Source organism: Miscanthus floridulus, chromosome 1 (assembly GCF_019320115.1).
Source record: "Miscanthus floridulus cultivar M001 chromosome 1, ASM1932011v1, whole genome shotgun sequence".
Classification (NCBI taxonomy): Eukaryota; Viridiplantae; Streptophyta; class Magnoliopsida; order Poales; family Poaceae; genus Miscanthus; species Miscanthus floridulus.
In genome coordinates, this window is record NC_089580.1 from 15310958 (window position 1) to 15328865 (window position 17908).

The 17908-nt window shown below is 47.6% G+C and overlaps 3 protein-coding genes and 1 long non-coding RNA gene across 4 annotated transcripts; 3 read left to right on the forward strand and 1 right to left on the reverse strand.

Annotated features, from left to right (window-relative positions):
* The first annotated feature begins 714 nt into the window (after positions 1-714).
* Positions 715-4654, forward strand: LOC136473933 (beta-glucuronosyltransferase GlcAT14B-like). Its single transcript, XM_066471554.1, has 4 exons — positions 715-1357; positions 1475-1550; positions 1645-1760; positions 3775-4654. The coding sequence occupies exons 1-4, from the start codon at positions 766-768 to the stop codon at positions 4329-4331; spliced, it is 1341 nt and encodes a 446-aa protein (XP_066327651.1). The 5' UTR covers positions 715-765; the 3' UTR covers positions 4332-4654.
* A 3118-nt stretch (positions 4655-7772) lies between these two features.
* LOC136473943 (uncharacterized) lies at positions 7773-9689 on the reverse strand. Its single transcript, XM_066471563.1, has 2 exons — positions 8696-9689; positions 7773-7895 (listed from the first exon to the last, which is right to left on the reverse strand). The coding sequence occupies exons 1-2, from the start codon at positions 8920-8922 to the stop codon at positions 7856-7858; spliced, it is 267 nt and encodes an 88-aa protein (XP_066327660.1). The 5' UTR covers positions 8923-9689; the 3' UTR covers positions 7773-7855.
* Positions 7823-8840, forward strand: LOC136473953 (uncharacterized). Its single transcript, XR_010762816.1, has 3 exons — positions 7823-7995; positions 8145-8205; positions 8709-8840. It is a non-coding gene; the product is annotated as an uncharacterized lncRNA (long non-coding RNA).
* A 3491-nt stretch (positions 9690-13180) lies between the features above and the next one.
* LOC136452439 (uncharacterized) lies at positions 13181-13993 on the forward strand. The gene has a single exon (XM_066453058.1). The coding sequence runs from the start codon at positions 13181-13183 to the stop codon at positions 13991-13993; it is 813 nt and encodes a 270-aa protein (XP_066309155.1).
* The last annotated feature ends 3915 nt before the right edge of the window (positions 13994-17908 follow it).

The following is a 17908-nucleotide window of genomic DNA, read 5'->3' on the forward strand; positions in this document are numbered from 1 at the left end:
ATGCAATCTTCTCGCTGTCAACGATCGGTTGTAGTATATTCCAGCTCGCGAGCCTGGTCGTACTGCATTACACGTCACGAGTATTACAATGGGATGGTGCGGTAGGCGTAGGCAACTGCACGCACACCGCGCCCGTGACTGCGTTAGGTACGTGTAGGCCTCAGAACCCTGTGGCGGTAGCAAAGATTCGGCTTTGATTTCGCCTGGCACAGGCAAGGAGAGGACGCCGCCGCTGGGTCGTTTGAGAAGCGGCATATCGGGTGATAATTACGTCATGGATGGAACGGGGCGTCCAGCGTCCTCTGCTCCTCCTGTCGTGTGCGCCACCACCACTCGCCTCTCTTGACGAGCTGTTGGTACGGCCGGCCATGCTAACGTGGTGCCCGCCTGCGTTGCCGGGGTACGACGCGGCGAGCCCTCAACGGCCAGCGTTGCATTGCTCCTTGCACGTACGCACGTCGCGCCGTCGCGGTCCAGGAAAGCAGAAGCAGATGCTGGTTTAATTAGTGTGGCCGGCCAGCCGGCAGCTCAATCCATATCGTGTCGTCGCGCTGTAATGTACTGGCCTCCTGTGAGCGATAACATAACCTGCCAGATTTGAAATTCAAATTTGTCGCCACGACTTACGTCACGGCTCCGATGCCGTCACCGCCATGCTGGCACAACGAACCATAAAAAGCAACGACCCCCGCCTCGCCGTCTTCCCCAGTCCCAGGCTCCCCCAGCTCCCGCCTTCCGCCAGCCTCCAGACAAACCCCAGCCACCATGGAGGCCTCCGCCCCGTGCCCGCGCGCCCACCACGTCGACCTCCGCTGGCTGCTCTCCGTGGCCGCCGGCGGCCTCGTTGCGCTGCTGCTCCTGCTGGCCACCTCCCCGTCGTTCCGGCTCCCCTCCTCCTCCTCCACCTCCCGCCTCTTCCTCGGCCCCGCGTCCCGCCCCTCGGCGCGCCCGCTGCCCCCGCACTTCGTCGAGCCCGCGCCCCCGGCCGCCGCGTCCCTCCCGCGGTTCGCCTACCTCATCTCCGGCTCGGCCGGGGACGCCGGGATGATGCGGCGCTGCTTGCTGGCGCTCTACCACCCGAGGAACCGCTACGTGCTCCATCTGGACGCGCAGGCGCCCGACGCCGACCGTGCCGACCTCGCCGCCTTCGTCGCCGCGCACCCGGTGCTCGCCGCGGCCGGGAACGTGAAGGTGGTCGAGAAGGCCAACCTCGTCACCTACAGGGGCCCCACCATGGTGACCACCACGCTGCACGCCGCCGCGCTGCTCCTGTGGGGCGACGGCAGGGGCCGCGGCGCCGACTGGGACTGGTTCATCAACCTCTCCGCCTCTGACTACCCGCTCGTCACGCAGGATGGTAAAGGATTATTGGTTTCCGCTTTTCTTGCCCCTCCGAATCTCCGATCGCGCCATGCATGATCAGTGATGATGATCGTGTTGCTGAACCTGTGACGCTTGTGCCTGCCTGCTGCAGATTTGATGCATGTGTTCTCCAAGCTGCCGCGCGATCTTAACTTCATCGATCACACGAGCAACATCTCCTGGAAAGCGTACGTGCTCTGCTCTCGCTTGCATTGCAGCTCTTGCGTTCTCAGTTGATTTTGTTCTTGGCAACTGAGATTATTCACATGATGATATCGTCAGGTTTGCGAGGGCGATGCCGGTGATCATAGACCCGGCGCTGTACATGAAGACAAAGGGCGATCTGTTCTGGATGCCGGAGAGGCGGAGCTTGCCGACGGCATTCAAGCTATTCACTGGTGCGTGCACTGCTCTCTGTCTGTCCACCCGTGACTGTTAACCTGACATTGACAGAAGAATCTCTGGAATTCGTTTTTAGTGCGAGCACGCAACTACCTGTGGCAGTGCCTATTTGTGTCTTTATCTCTGCCTTTTAGTTCCACCTCAATTTTTAAAAAGTTGCTACAGTATCTATCACATCGAATGTTTGCGGCTTGTGCATGGAGCATTAAATGTAGATGAAAAGAAAAACTAATTGCACAGTTTGGTGGAAAATTACGAGACGAACGTTTTGAGCCTAATTAGTCCATGTTTAAACACTATTTGCCATATAAAAATGAACATGCTACCGTAGCCCCAAAATTCAAATTCCTACAACTAAACACAGCCTCTGTATAATAGTTGTTGATTGGTCTCCAAGAGAACTAATCACACCAGTTGGATTGTTTTGAGTTGTCGTCATTGCAAGAGACTGAATTGTCTGAATCATGAAGCGATTACCACAGCTTAGTTGGTTGAGTAGAAGGTGGTTGCAACCCTAGCGTGTTTTCAATGCTGCGCGTTTCGCTTTCGGTGGCAACTCGCTAGAGTCTGTTCTTTTTTTTTTTCGTCTCTTATCTGGGTACAACTGTAGTATCTGCTCATGTACAGACACACACTAACCCTACACACGCACACCACACGTACACAAGCAACCCTACAACTATACTCAGATCACTAGATGGCGTCCTTCTTGAAATCACTGGGTCCATAGACCTGTAGACGATGAGGCGCGTCGCATTTCCTTTATACCTCCACGCGAGAGGCAACAGAATTTATTTGGGGATAGACCCCAGTGAGAGACGCAAGTGCGATTCCTGAGAATCGAACTCGCACCGGCTGCCTGCCCACCGGCACAGCTAGCCACCCGAGCTCTGCTCGGTTCTCGAGTCTGTTTCTTTTGGACAAGAGCCTGGACCCTTTCCTCTGTTCCCGTTATAAAGCAGGGTGGAGTTTGGGACTTTGGGTACAGAATTCTTACTCACCGTGAAATGGTGAAAAAGTTTTGCACACGTAATAACGTGCCTTTCAGTCTTAGTGCACTAACGGTTTTGAGAGGGATGTTTGGTTTTCATGGACTAAAATATTTTGAACTAAAATCTGTACTCTAGTTGGACTAAATAGCCAAACACTTAGACTAAAAGTGGACTAAAATCCTTTAGTCCACAAAACTGGACTAAAATGGATTAAGAGGTGTTGGGGACACTCATGCCTCTTATTTATTGCCTATTTTAGTCCAAGAAACCAAACATCATTTTAGTCCACTTTTAGTTCATGGAGTAAAGTAGACTAAAATTTTTAGTCCATAGACTATACAACCAAACCGGGCCCGAACCTCGGGGGTATACCGGACCTCGCAGACTTTCAGGCCTACATTTGTTTTTTCTTATGTTGCGGTATAGGTTATGTTGAGGGTTTTTTTTTCATGATTCTCCGTCTAATCAGTTTCGGATAAATGGAGGGCACGTTTCTTTTGCTTTTGATATTTTGTTAGCAACTCTGAAATGCGGCCGTTATGCTTCAAACGTCTCCCCTCTTTGATCTCGCGCTCGTCAACTAACTTCGTTTCATGATGCGCTGATAATCACATTTTTTTCGTTTGATGTGCAAAATTAAGTTGGGTCAAGTAAATTTGGGAAAACTTGTGACCTGTTGCTTTATTTTTTACACCATCACTAATTGCTTATAGGGAGACATGGCTTGGCTGGGTTCAATTCGACTGTAGTATCGTTTTGTTTCTTTCGGGCACGACTCCATTGACCTAAAAAAGAAGAAGAAGAAGATTGCACTTATATAAATGGGATGATATTCTCTAACAACAGAATAGAAACATTCAGGAAGACTTTAAAAAAAGGAACAGCAGAATAGCAGGGCGGCCACTACTTATCCGCAACCAACATGACAAAATCAACAAAGATAAAAAGAGTTCGAAAGCTAAAAGATAAGAATGAAGTTGCATGCTAAACAGCTGAACAACAATCATCGTGCTTGCAGGTTCGGCGTGGATGGTGCTGTCCCGGCCGTTCGTGGAGTACCTGATCTGGGGGTGGGACAACCTCCCGCGCACGGCGCTCATGTACTACGCCAACTTCATCTCCTCCCCGGAGGGCTACTTCCACACGGTGGCGTGCAACGCGGGCGGGTTCCGCAACACCACGGTGAACAGCGACCTGCACTTCATCTCCTGGGACAACCCGCCGATGCAGCACCCGCACTACCTCACCGCCGACGACTGGGACCGGATGCTCGCCAGCGACGCGCCCTTCGCGCGCAAGTTCCTCAGGGACGACCCCGTGCTGGACCGGATCGACGCCGACATCCTCGGGCGGCGGGGACCCGGCATGGTCGCGCCGGGAGGCTGGTGCCAGGCAGCTGCAGCCGGCGGCGGGCAGAACAGTAACGGGACCGACGACGATCCGTGCGCGGCCGTCGGGAACGCGGCGTTCCTGCGGCCCGGCCCGGGCGCCCAGCGGCTGCAGAGCCTCGTCACGTCGCTGCTGTCGGAGGAGAATTTCCGGACCAGGCAGTGCGTAGTAGAAGACGACAACTGAGCTGGGCTGGGCCGCTGGGCACGAGCTGCTACTGCCGGCGGTTCAGTTCAGCATTAGTGTGCCGGGCCTGACGCAATGTGCTTTGTTAATGTGATGTTAACTTAAGGCAACGGCATGGAGGTGATATATACCGTACCTAAAAGATGTATGGTGGTAGGTACATGATGCTATGTGCCGAGGTCCTCTGCGGTACACCCGATACATGCTACATGCATGCATGTATGTACAGGTATGTACGACAGTACGAGTACGGATCGAAAATCACCCCCAGATATATACATTCCTTTTTTGGAAAGCCTCGTGCAAGAAAATTGCCGGGCATGTATGAACTAACAGAGAAGAAGATATATATACATCATATATATATATATATATATATATATATATATATATATATATATATATATATATATATATATATATATATATATATATATACATTGTACAGTCAGTAGAGCAGGCGACGGTCAACGGCAATCTATCGGCAGAACGGCGACCATCGGCAATTTGGCGTCCGCGGCCGGACAAGGTTCCTGCGCGCGGTTCGGCAACGTCGGCGTGTCCTGCCTGTCCCGGCACGGGATTGTCCCTGCATGGACAGGGCGCATCTAACGAGTCACCATGTCGTGTTCGTTCCCTGAAGCCGTTGCCGTTTGCGTGCACACTTTTTCCCCCGTTGGATCATTTCAGTCATAGAACTGTGTTTTTTCTCATAATATTTTAGCATAAATATTAGCATAAGTCAAATTTCAGCATAAACGAATATTTTAGCATAAATATTAGCATAAGTCAAATTTCAGCCTAAACGAACAGGTATATATATATATATATATATATATATATATATATATAGAACAACTACTCTATAGCTGGCTACAAAATAACCTATTCTGTAGCCACCTTGAGTTACTATAATTACTATGTTAATTTATGAGATTATAGTAACTTCTTACTAAGTGGTTTACTATAACGTTATGGTAAATATCCCTATGTGTTATAGTAACCCAACTATAGTAAATATATATTGACATTATCGTAAATTAGTATATAAAATTATGGTATATATATATATATATATATATATATATATATATATATATATATATATATATATATATATATATATATATATATATATATATATATATATATATATATATGCATGCATGCTTGCGTTGCACTTGCACCTAGCGCGGCCCAGTTTGAGGTTCGGCAATAATATGAAACCAAGCCTGCTTGTGGCCCAAATTAAAGTTAGCTGGACTGCTGCATCGTCGATAAACGGGGGTGGCATCCAACGCCAACGGAATTCCTCCAAGTGGCACTGCCACGTAACTAGTAGACCTAGTTCCTCTAAAAAAAAAGTAGGCCTACTAGTTTTTGTATAAATAAAAAGAAATTTTATTTCGGTCTCTTTGTGAGTTTTACACACGACCAAACTTTTATTATAGTTTCAGCCCTTGTCTGCCTAAGAAGCTCTTAAAAAGCTAAACCACAAAGGAAAACACAAAAGTACTAAGCCTTCTATAAAAAAAAAACCGTGTCAGACCCTCATTTTGAGAATCTCAGTGCATCTGTATTTGCCAGGGATGAAAACGGTACGGATATTTTCCGACCGTATTCGAAACCGAATCCGTTTAGAGGGGTTGAGATCTGTCCGTATCCGAGTTTGGATATCCAACATCCGATACCATATCCGTATCCGAATACTCAAATCGCATATTTATGATGTCGATATGTAATTGTATCCTATCCGACATAGTTGACACTATCCGTATTCGAATCCGAATCCGGACAGAAATATGAAAACAAATATAATATCGGTGATATCCGTCCGTATCCGATCCGTTTTCATCCCTAGTATTTGCGCTAGGATCAAGTACAAATACGCACAGGAAAAGAATAGATATTGTGAATAGACTTCAGGTAAAATTTTGAGCTCATACGAGTTAGAGACGTGTTTCTGCGTCTAGTGACGGTATGAAGTTTGATTCCGATACATATTGGAACAAATGACGCGATAGTTACATAAATCATCAAACCACAAGTTGTTCAGGTGACCACGCAACAAGATGTAAGTTCCGTTACAATGGGCGAGCATATTTGCTAGCAACAATCTTAAAAGCCCAAGGCGTTATATTCTCGAAAATGTAGGGTCAGCACTGCAAGGGACATGGCTAAATACCTACAGCCTGTTCGGTTGGCTGGTTCGTATCGTTGCTGGTTCGTGAAGAAGTACTGCTAGCTGATTTATGTGAGAGAAAAATACTGTTCCGATTGAAAATTTACGATCGTTTACGATAAGCCACGGCGAACAGGCTGCTAATTCCCAATTTCCCATGCATGCAGCTGAAAGCCTGAAACTGAACCCGTAATAGTTTTCCTTGTAGCAAATCAGGTAGCAGCAGGCTTTGTTTGTCACTCCGGCTAGGGCGCCGGCCATCGGTGAGTGCACCGACGATTCGCAGTGGTCTCGATTCTCGATCAGTATAGTCCTCTCCTCCCCCACTCATCAGCTTCCATATGACCATATCCTTTCCTTGGGATAGACCGCGCGCGATCAGCACGGAATCCTCAAAATGCGTGACTCGATAGCAGTAGCGGCAGCAAAAGATAAAGCAAAACTAGCTAGATTAAAGACATGAGATGCTGCCTGTGTGCGAAAGTGGCCAAAGCAAGGTAACGCCAATGCCGATGCCGTCGAACAAAAGACGCCGACGCCGACGCCGACGCCGACGCCGGAGCCAGTGGGCGCAGTGGCCACTATGCCCAAGAACCAAGGCGGCCGGCGTTTTGGATCGACAAGAACTCTGCCAGAAACGTTTCTGCTGGTTCCGTAGGTGCCCAATGAACAGCTAGCTACAGTCCCTTACTTGATTGGTGACTACTGACTACCGACTTGTACATGCATGCGTGAGGTGATGTGGTCATGTCATGTGGATGGGGTTTGTTGCCTCTTTCAGCCCTTTCAAAGCAACACACACACACCCAGTCGTTTAAAGTGACGATCATCGGGAACAAGGAAAGCCAAACCGCATGCTAAATAAAATTAAATTTATATGTGCCAAGAATTCATACTCTTTGTTCATCAATATTCGAGCATTGTGTGAGCTTTACTCTCGTACCCTCTATGTGAGTGCTTGGAGTTGGACTAGTGCTCCTTTTAACACCGTTAACACCCCCCTCCCAAAGAAGAAAAGGAAAAGAGAGAAGAACATCAAAAACCTCATCGAGAGATATCAGAAGATGATCCAGATCGACCACTTTGGCCAAAGTGAAGACCGGCCACCGTACCATCCTGTACGCGTATGGTCTTGCGATCTCGGTCTCCCAGCTCCTTTTTTACCCTCTAATACATGCATACATATATAAGTGTCTTCACTCGGGTCGTCGTCGTCGAGACGTCGACCATCATGAGCACCACCACCATGGCTAGCTAGCAGCTCATCAGCGCATCAGCTAGCTCGCATCAATGTGCTTGCTCGCTCTTTGGCCTCTGTATAGTACCCTGCATCGTCGTCACCCTACACTCTCTTCGACGGTGCTTCTCCCCATCTGGCTCTCCTGAAAATAAAGCATCAAGCGAATGATGGTTTGGTTAATTAGGGCGCATGCACATCACAGGGAGAGGCAAAAAATTGGCACCGGTGAATAATCGAGCGAGGTCAGTGTTCGATGGGCCCCATATGCATGCATGCATGTGATTGCCAAGATATACTATGCTACATTGCATGATCGATCTGTAGTAGTTACTCGTTGTGGAATCATTTGTTGTTTCTTTCATGCTATCTATCACTTGCCTGTTTCTGTCAGTTGCCTATACATTTGCCTGGCCTCGGCGAGCGCAAACATCGAGGCGTATCTCTCTATGCTTGTAAGCTCTCTTTTTTAAAAGAAAAAGATTATAAGCTCTTCTTTTCAGAGGCTACTACTACTGCTATGTTTGTGATGACGCCATTTCTTTGGTCCCCACGTTTTCTGATGATAAACGTAACTGCCAGAGCAGGTTCATCTTGCAAACACAAACCTTTGGAATGTATTTGCAAGATGAAGCTCTTAGACACGATGACCGTATTAGTCAGATTTGGTTCTGACAGTCAGAACCAAATGGAGGCAATATATGGCTGTCATGATCAGTCATGACTTGATTTGCTAGCTGCGACAAGACGGTATGCCGTGGCTGCGGCTGTGAGCCGGCCTGTGACTTGTAAAAACGCATGCATTCTTTACTACAAGCAAGCTCTGTTCAGAGGTTTAATTTGCAGTACTAAATGCAATTAGAAGCATATATATAGGTGCAACAATGATTATATATGTTCTAGTACACTATATAAGGCACTACTTATATTAAACGAGATCAGTACCTGTTATGAATAGGATCAGGTCCGTTGGGCACCTTCCTCTTGCTGTCCGCTGCCGCTGCCGCCGGCGGCGTCCTAACTACACCAGCAATAGTCGGCGTTGTTGCGACAACTGGGCTAGCAGGAGGAGCAGCGGCGCCGCCGCCAACAGTCCCTGCAGCAGGCCTGGTGCCGTTCGCCATTGCCGCCGACAAGAGCGCCACACAGATGAGCAAGGCCACCCTGCCCATGCTAGCTGTTGCTGCTGCTTCTGTTCAGGTGATCACTGATCAGTGATCACACACTACCTTCTACTGTATAAACTAACTACCTAGTCACTTGCAAAGCTTTCTCTCTTGCAAATTGCAAGTTGTGATCACCTGCAACTAACTGCTATCTCTCCCTGTCGATGCTGACGAGATGGCAACGGCCGGTGTTAATGGGAGATCTATGCAAAGGCTGATCGATGCAGAGAGAATATACGAAAGGGATATGGTTCTTGGGAACAAGCAGGATATGCAAGCAAGCGGCAGAGGCGAGTGACGACTGACTGACAGGCCGTAGTGCTGAAGGAAGAGTGTGTGTGTGTTGTGTATGATCCTAGCTATCTGCAACTAACTCCCTCATGACGATGTTATATATATGTACATTCTGCTGCTAGCTTTGGAGTTCGATCCAATGATGCCGATTGATGCTATGTGGTGGAGGCAGATGTGTGGCGAGGGCACATTGCTGTCTGTCGAGTGGCTTTGGCTTCTCGCTCCTTTGTTGGTTCGCTCAAAAAGTACAAATCAGGAACACCAATGTCTAGTCATGATCAGCCCATGAAATGGAACACAGGCGCAGAGAGCAGAGCAGAGTGTGACAACCGAGGAGGACAGGGAAGTTCCAAAAGAGCAGTAGTACTGCATTGCCAGCAACAGCAAAGGCAAGCGATCGATCCAGGAGTGGTATTCATCTTGTCTGCAGGGGCCTACACTGTCTGAGGCTCCAGTTAATTAAATATCCATCGGAGGTTATATATATATTCAAGAGCACACCCTCGTTGATTTGGTTCTGGTCCCTTGATGTTGAATATATTCTCACTTTTTTGCATCTCGCTTTGGATCAAATTGTAGACTGTGCATGCAGTAATGGACGACGTGAACACAGTCACTCTCTTACACCCCGAGATCAGTACAAGGAGGAGATCGATCGGAAGTGCACAGGCAGTACATACGCGGCGGCGATGATTCGATTGTGTCTTTGGCCTTTTTCCTTTTGCCCTTTGGAACGGAACGGAATGGAATGGGATATGCTTGTTAATCGCGTGGCCCCGGAGGCCAGAAGCCAAAGAGACCATCGTCTTGTTCGTTTGGCATATAAGCCATATTTTTTTTTAGCTAACGAACAATAGTTTTCTCTCACAACAAATCAGTCAATGATACTTTCAGTTATGGCTTATCTGTCAAGCGAACCGGGCAACATGTCATGTGAGGTGAGGTCCCTTCCCTTCCGGTACGGTCTCCGGTCCTGCTCCTGCATGAAACAAAGCTGGATTCGGCCCCGGGCCTACGACGGTGCTCTCCTCCGTTCCCAAACCGGACGCGATCGGTCGCTATCTCCCTGGTGGCTGCTGCCGCGGCTCTGCTCTGCCCTGCCCGGCTGCCCGCGACCGAGAGTCCAAACACTCTCGGAAACCAGGTATGTGTTCACAGGGACGCGTCGCTATCCCCTGGCTCTGGGTGGATGGTGAGGAGTGAGGAGTGAGGACTGAGGAGGCGCAGCTAGCCGGACAGGAAGGCAAAGGCCAGTGGCTCGTCGTAGGATCGCCAGCCGACGCGCTGGCTTGGCCTTGTTGGCCCTTACTCTTTCTTTTTCCGGCTTTTGAGATGGCCTGCCGCTGCCAGCGTATCCCCGCTGCCGCATGCAGAGACATGACGGAGGAATGTTTGGGCCGGGGCCCGGGGGATCGATAGCCTCTTTTGACCGCCCGGTCCCTCGCCCTCCGACCCTTGGACCGTGGAGAGCTTTACGTTGCCATTTGCCAAGGCCGCTGCTGCCCGCAGGGGCAGGCCACCAACGGCCAACGGCCAACGCGGGTGCCGTGGTGTGCTGCCGTGCCGTGCTGCAATGAGTGGAGCCACGCGAGCGCTAGCGGCTGCCCATTGCTTGGAGACTTGGAGAGGCCGGTGTCTCGTATGCTTAGAAGGGACGCGACCCCGATGGCGACTAATCCGATCCACTGTTTCTTTGGCTAGCAATCAGCTCGCCTGCCTGGCTCAGCAGTTCAGCTAGCCATGAGCTTGTCAGTGACAGTTGCTCTCGCCAAGGTCGTTTTTATATCCATACTAGGAAAGCAAGACGATCCCTGCTTCGTTCTCTAATCAACACGTACACCACACCTTGTCACCTTGAGATGTTACGTACCGTGGACTTTCGAGAGTGTTCAAGTATCAGAACATATTGTTAAGTACTCCTCCAGGTTGGTAATAGAAGTCGTTTTGGACAGCGACACGGTCTCTAAAGCATAACTTTAACTTCTTATTTTTATAAAAATATTTTTATTGAAAAGTGATACATATATGTATATTTTTATGAAAATACACATAAATCTATTCATATGGTTTTCATATTTCCAAACTCAACAACTTAAAATTTATTCATGATTTATATTCCCAATGTTTGACCCAAATCTTATCCAAAAACGACTTCTTTTACCAACCTGGAGGGAGTACATATTTAATTCTACCATTTAGTTGTCAAGAAAATATTAATATGACCCCGATTAATGTTGACCATATTATATTTGGTCCCCTCTATAAAATGGTCCAAGCTCCGCCACTGGCTTCAATCAACGAGATCCATGAGCTTTCTTCCTGTTCCTGGGTTTAGTCTCGACTGGAGTTCATCAATGCACTGATGGCTTCACACAGCAAAGATTTGAAGCTGGTGCTGGTCGCCGCGGCGAAACGATTAGGAACGTTTTCAGTAGGAAAAACACGCCCAACTTCTATTACCAACCATGGTATGCTCTTTAGTCAACCATTGTTTTCTCACTTGAACATTATATATCCATGGTCTAACAAGATTATTGTTATGCCCAGATACTTACTATTACAAAAACGATTTCAAGAGACTCCACACTTTTTTTCCAAAGGCGGATGGTCTTCCTAGCCATCTCTAGAAATACCCTTTATTTCTAGAGGAGTTCGGAAAGACCAACTGCCTCTGGAAATATGAAATAGAGATATTTCTGGAGGCGGCTGGAAACTCTACATGCTTCTTGAAATCGATTTCAGAAAATGGCTGGCAATGTGGTCTGCCTCTAAAAATAGGTATAGCACTAAATAATTCATAACCTTTTCATTTAAAATTATTTAAGTGCATTTTAAATTCTAAAATTCTAAAATTTATTTTCTAACAGATGTCCTCGAATACATAAACGATGCAACTAAAATATTTAGAGCTTGTGAATAAAATCTCTAAAGGTTCCAAAATTGGAATTAGCTATCTAAAAGTAGAAACAATATTGAGAAAGATATGGAAAATTCCTAAAACACCCTAATTAATGTCTAAACATGTTTTAAACTTTCCATAATAAAAATATATAAGATGCAAAGCAACACGAATGCAACGTTTAGACGCATTCAGGTTGATTGCATCTGGTGTTTTCTTGGTGGGTGGGGGTTTGAAAATGCAATTAGACATTGATTAGAATGATTTAGAAATTCCCTAGATTTTCCTAGACACCTTCCTATTTTCCTATTAGTAAATCTATTTTTTTGCAAGCTTTTAAATATATTTTCATGAGCTCTAAATATTTAGTTGGGTTTATTGTGTCCCAATCTATTACTAGGTTTTTTTCTCAAAATTTGGAGGAGCTCGAAGATTTTTTTTTGTTAAAAAACCCCTTATCATGCATTTATTGGATTTGTTTTTTTATCTAAAATCGATGAAACCATCCTGAAAACCACTTCAAACCGGGTAGGTAGGTGAGGTATGAAACCATCCAGTTTTTGAGTTTAAGTTGAAAAAAAAAACTGAACGTCAATAGCTCGGATAGTTTTTTTTTTTTTTTGAGAATCGCTCGGAAAGTTAAAATGGACTTTTTTCTCTCAGGAAAATCACACACTTCGGTGCTTCGCCAAATCACCTTCTAATGGGCCATGGTCTCTCAATGGTGTGCAAGGTGAGCCCACAGTCTGTCTGATTTTCTGATGGTGGGCTAGTTGTGGGCTTATGGCGGCGCTGGCTGTTGACCTGCCCCGGCCCATGGAGACATGCAATTGGCACCCCGCACCCCGTACCGACTACACAAGTTCAAAACTTCAAATCCCTTGTCGGACTCCCAACTCCCACTCGAACTCGACTTGCATTCTATTCGCCTCCTTGCACTCCTCCATATAAACACGGTCTAGACCCAGCATTCTATCGCCCCGCCATAGCTTCCTTTCTCCCAAACCAATCTCCTCGATCCCTCCGATCCCACACCAGCACACCACCTCCATCGATCCGATCCCGGCCCCCATGGCGCCAGAAGCAGCTTCCCGGCGAGGCGACGACACGCACATGAAGCTGCTGTGCAGCCACGGCGGCCGCTTCCAGCCCTGTGGCCCCGACGGCAAGCCCCGGTACCTCGGCGGCGAGACGCGCGCCCTCGCCGTGCCGCGCGCGGTGTCCTTCCGAGACCTGGCAGCGCGGCTGGCGGAGATGGCCGGCGGAGGCTCGGCGGCGGAGGTGCGCGCCATCAGCATCAGGCACCGCCTCGCGGACGAGGGCCTCGAGGACATCATCGTGACGGTCACCTGCGACGAGGAGGTCGCGCACATGCGCGACGAGTACGACCGCCTGAGCGCCACGCGGCCGGCCGCGAGGTTCCGTGTCTTCGTCACCACCACCGCATCCTCCTCCGCCGGTCCAAAGAGAGCGACGGCGGCCGGGCTCCCACCCCTGCCGCCGCCGTTGTCGATGCGGCGCGTGCAGAGCGAGCAGGCGGTCGCCGTGCGAGCACAGCACCAGCACCGGCCGGCGCGGCGCGTCCACAGCGCGCAGGAGCTCGCGGGAGGAGTCCACATGCAGCCGTCCTTCCAATACCACCATCGCCACCAGCACTGCTGCTGCTGCGGCTCAAGCCAGCGCCGTGACCGGTACACGCCCGCGCCACCGCCTGCATGCGCGTCCGACGTACGCACTGCCCTACATGTCCAAGAAGGTAGCCGCCGCTCCTCTTTCGGTGTCCGCGGCGGAGGCGGCAGGGCGGGTGGCGGCAGTTTCCACCGAAGGAGCAGCCGCCAGGGAGAAGGCGACGAGCAGAGACGTCGAGACGGCCGTGCAGAATAGAAGAGCGATCTGGGAGCTGGAGTGAGGCGTGCCAGGATTAGGGCTTAGATGTTGGTGATCTACTGATCCTGTTGAGTTATCACCGTTGGCTACATAATACATATACAAGCTGTAAAAATCTTTAATCTTCGTGATTGTTTGTAACACCCTCTCTGTTTTTTCGTCCAAGATTTAGTTGGGACGATTAGCTGTTTACTGTATTTGGCAGCCACGGCTTCCCCACTGCAACAGATATAAACAGAAAGATTAATTATCCCGTGCCTCTTGTTGATTACTGTATGTTACAATTGCATCAAATTCCTTTCAAGAAATAGATTCGCATTAGTTCCTTGTTGATAGTGTTCGCGCGAGTTCATTAAGCAACCAGATTGAACTAATAATTGGGTTTCGTCACGCTTAATCAAACTGAATATAAGAAGGGGAAGCTACTATACGACAATTTGCAGGGTTTCAGGCATGTTTACTGCATACTACACAGATTCTAAGCGAAGCTATGGTTTTGACTTTTGACTGATGCTACATAAACCAGGCAATGTGTGTTAGATTTCATTTTAGTCATGTTCATCAGATCGGGATACATAGTAGTAGAATAGGTGTTCGGGTTTCACAGAGAGACAGAGAGAAAAGGGGTGATAGGTTGCAAACCATCAAATGCCGTAGTTGTCGAAGCTCCGGCCGGGGTTTCGCTGCCGGCGCGCAGATGGCGTCCGTCAACGAAACCCCGACCGGAGCTTCGACAACTACGGCATTTGATGGTTTGCAACCTATCACCCCTTTTCTCTCTGTCTCTCTGTGAAACCCGAACACCTATTCTACTACTATGTATCCCGATCTGATGAACATGACTAAAATGAAATCTAACAATGGTATCAGAGCCACGGTTCGACAAGAAATCAGATCGGGGAAGTGAAACCGACCGATCTGATGCGGATCGGGAAAGAAAATAAAAAACCGAACCCTAAGACCTAACCCTAATTCCCCAAATCAAATCTGAAGAAGGGATTGAAGAAGGGAAAAGGGGAGGGTCGGATTCCGAGAACCCTAGACGCAAATCCGAAAGAGAGAAAAGGGGAAGAAGAAAGAAAGAAGGGCCGAACCCTAACCCTAATCCCAGTTTTCCATTCGGATGAACGAAAAGAAAGAAATCAAAAGCAAAGAAAACGAATTGGCAAGAACAAACCCTAACCCTAACCCTAGTTTTTCCCCATTCGGATAAACCCGAAAAGAACAACTCAAAAGAAAGAAAGGGGAAAGTAGGGGTAGGGTTAGGGTGCATCGGATGAACTTTTTCGCCGGCGCGGGAGAAGAAGCCGAGCCGGGGGGCGCGGGCTCGCCGGGCTCAGCCAAGGAAGCGCTGCAGCCAGGCCGCTCGACGGCGGCGTGCTCACCCGTTGGGGAGCACGCGCGCCGGCGAGGGGGCCGGCGACGGCACAAAGGACCACTCGCTCGTCGCTCTCGGTCACTCGGTTGCGCTGCGACTGAGAAAGGAGAAGAGAGAGAGCAGTGAGGCGAAGAGAGAGAGAGACCGAATGAAATGACCTAGGGTTTGCTCGATCGGGCGCGGCGTTGCGGGTTTTATACTCGGCGAAACGTGCGCCTGGCCGTCGGATCGAGACGGACGCTCGAGATGCGCTGGGCCAAGTCGAGGCCCAGGCGGGAGTGCGCTGCCGAGGCGCTTTGCCATCCCAGGCCTAGGTTGCGGCCTGGGTGCGGCCTGGGCGAGCGCGCGGACGCTGGGTCGTCTTGGGCCGCTGCAACGCGCGCTGCTGGCCGGGCCGCGCTGCTGGGCCGAGCCGGTTTTTCAGCGCGTTTTGGGCCGCGCTGGGCTGAAAATGAAAGAAGAAGAAGAAAAATTTTCTTATTATTTTCCAGGAGCAATTTTAAATGCATATTTTGATGAATTTGAATGATTTTGATACAATTTTCTGTGCAAATTTTATCCAACGATATTTTGCTCAGAAAACAATGAATTTTTTAGTGCTTCTGGAAAATAATAATATGAAAAGATTATTAATGTTTCCGCTGTGCATGATAATTATTGTTCTCTTTGATTAAATTTGAACCAACGGGATAATTTAATTTTAAGAGAAATGAATTTCTGATAATTTTGATGCGATTATGATATTGTTATTTTCTAACCAACGTTGTTAATAACAATACTATAATTTTGATCCATTAGAAATTGTGCATTAATTTTACTTCTGCCCAACGGTGATGTAAAATGTTTGTATGGATGAATTATAAGTTTTAATTTGACCAACGTTGAGTTAAAGCATGGAATTTTATGTATAAATGTTTCTTACTTACTCTGGTGTGATTTCATGAGGCAAATGCATTGTGAACATTGCCAACATCCCGACACTCAACGGAACCAATCACCGTGTGTGGCGGGAGAAGTATGAATTGGAACTTGAGTTGGGAGAGGTCGATTTTGCCATCACCTCACCGTGTCCTACTGAGCCAGAGGACCCGGTGAGAGGTGACAATGAATCTAACGCTGATTTCGCTTCTCGAAAGCGTGATCATGCTAAAATAAGAATGAAATATGACCTTGAACATAGGCAATGAACTCTCTCCAACCGCAAGTGCCTGTTGGTAGCCAAAGCCACTATAGAAGAACAGATAAGGGGCTCAATCCCTGAATGTGCTACTGCCAAAGAATATCTTAAGAAAATCAAGAGTCAGTTTACTGGGTCTACCAAGGCCACAGCAAGTTCACTGATTAAGAAGCTTGTGAATGAGAAATTCACTGGTGGTAGCATAAGAGAGCACATTTTGAAGATGAACATTACGGCATCTAAGCTAAAAGAAATGAATTTGAAGGAGGAGGATTTCCTGATTCATTTGATTTTTGCTTCTTTGCCAAAAGAATATGACACCTTTATTATGAATTACAATATGCAGCCTGAAAGATGGGGCATAGAAAGACTCATCTCAATATGTGCTCAAGAAGAGGAGAGGATAAAGTCCTCACAAGGTGAATCTGCTCATTTTGTGAAGGACAACAAAAGAAAGAACTTTAATGGCAAGAATTCTAAACCACAAGGGAAACCTAAGTGGGATAAGACCTCTTCCTCCAGTTCACAGGGAAAGAAACCCCAGGATTCTGAGAATCAGCAGTATGGTGGAGCTGAAAAAGATCAGTGCAAGCACTGCTTCAAGAAGGGACACTACAAGAGGGATTGTCCAGACTTCCTAAAATCTCTGCTAAAGAAAGGTGATGAATTTATTACATTTGTAGATGAATCCCTGTATTTATGTTATGATAAATCCACTTGGTGGGTTGATTCAGGAGCAACTACTTATGTTGCAAATTCTTTACAGGGGTTAAGTGGGACGAGAACCTTGTAAAGAGGAGAAAGAACGATTAAAGTTGCAAATGGAGTGCAAGCCAATGTTGAAGCCATTGGAGTTTTTTCTTTAGAATTGAATAATGGTTTTGTACTTAGACTTAAAGAAGTACTTTATGTTCCCTCTTTGTGTAGAAATTTGATAAGTGTTTTGAAACTTGATGATGATGGAATTGATTGCCATTTTGGTGATGGCAAGTGTAAGATACTGGTTAATAATAAATGTGTTGGTCTTGCCTTCCGACAAGACAAGCTTTATTTATTATCTCTTGCTGAGAATGCGAACAATGTATGTGATGAGAATGTGAATGATTCCCCATCTACGAATGTAACTAAGAAGCGGAAGAGAATTGATATTGTCTCTTCGAAATTATGGCATTATCACTTGGGCCATATTTCAAGGGGGAGAATGGAACGATTGGTTAAGGAATCAATTCTCCCGCACTTAGAATTTTCAGATTTAAAGCAATGTATTGATTGCATTAAAGGAAAGTATGTCAAGAAAATTAAGAAAGATGCCAAACGAAGCACGGGAATTTTAGAAATAATCCACATAGATATATGT

Coding starts and splice junctions, on each gene's coding strand:
- LOC136473933 (XM_066471554.1), top strand. CDS start 766: ATGGAGGCCTCCGCCCCGTGCCCGCGCGCCCACCACGTCGACCTCCGC. Junction 1,358..1,474: donor CCCGCTCGTCACGCAGGATG/GTAAAGGATTAT, acceptor TGCCTGCTGCAG/ATTTGATGCATGTGTTCTCC. Junction 1,761..3,774: donor GGCATTCAAGCTATTCACTG/GTGCGTGCACTG, acceptor TCGTGCTTGCAG/GTTCGGCGTGGATGGTGCTG.
- LOC136473943 (XM_066471563.1), bottom strand. CDS start 8,922: ATGGGCAGGGTGGCCTTGCTCATCTGTGTGGCGCTCTTGTCGGCGGCA. Junction 7,896..8,695: donor CCTGATCCTATTCATAACAG/GTACTGATCTCG, acceptor CTTTATTTTCAG/GAGAGCCAGATGGGGAGAAG.
- LOC136452439 (XM_066453058.1), top strand. CDS start 13,181: ATGGCGCCAGAAGCAGCTTCCCGGCGAGGCGACGACACGCACATGAAG.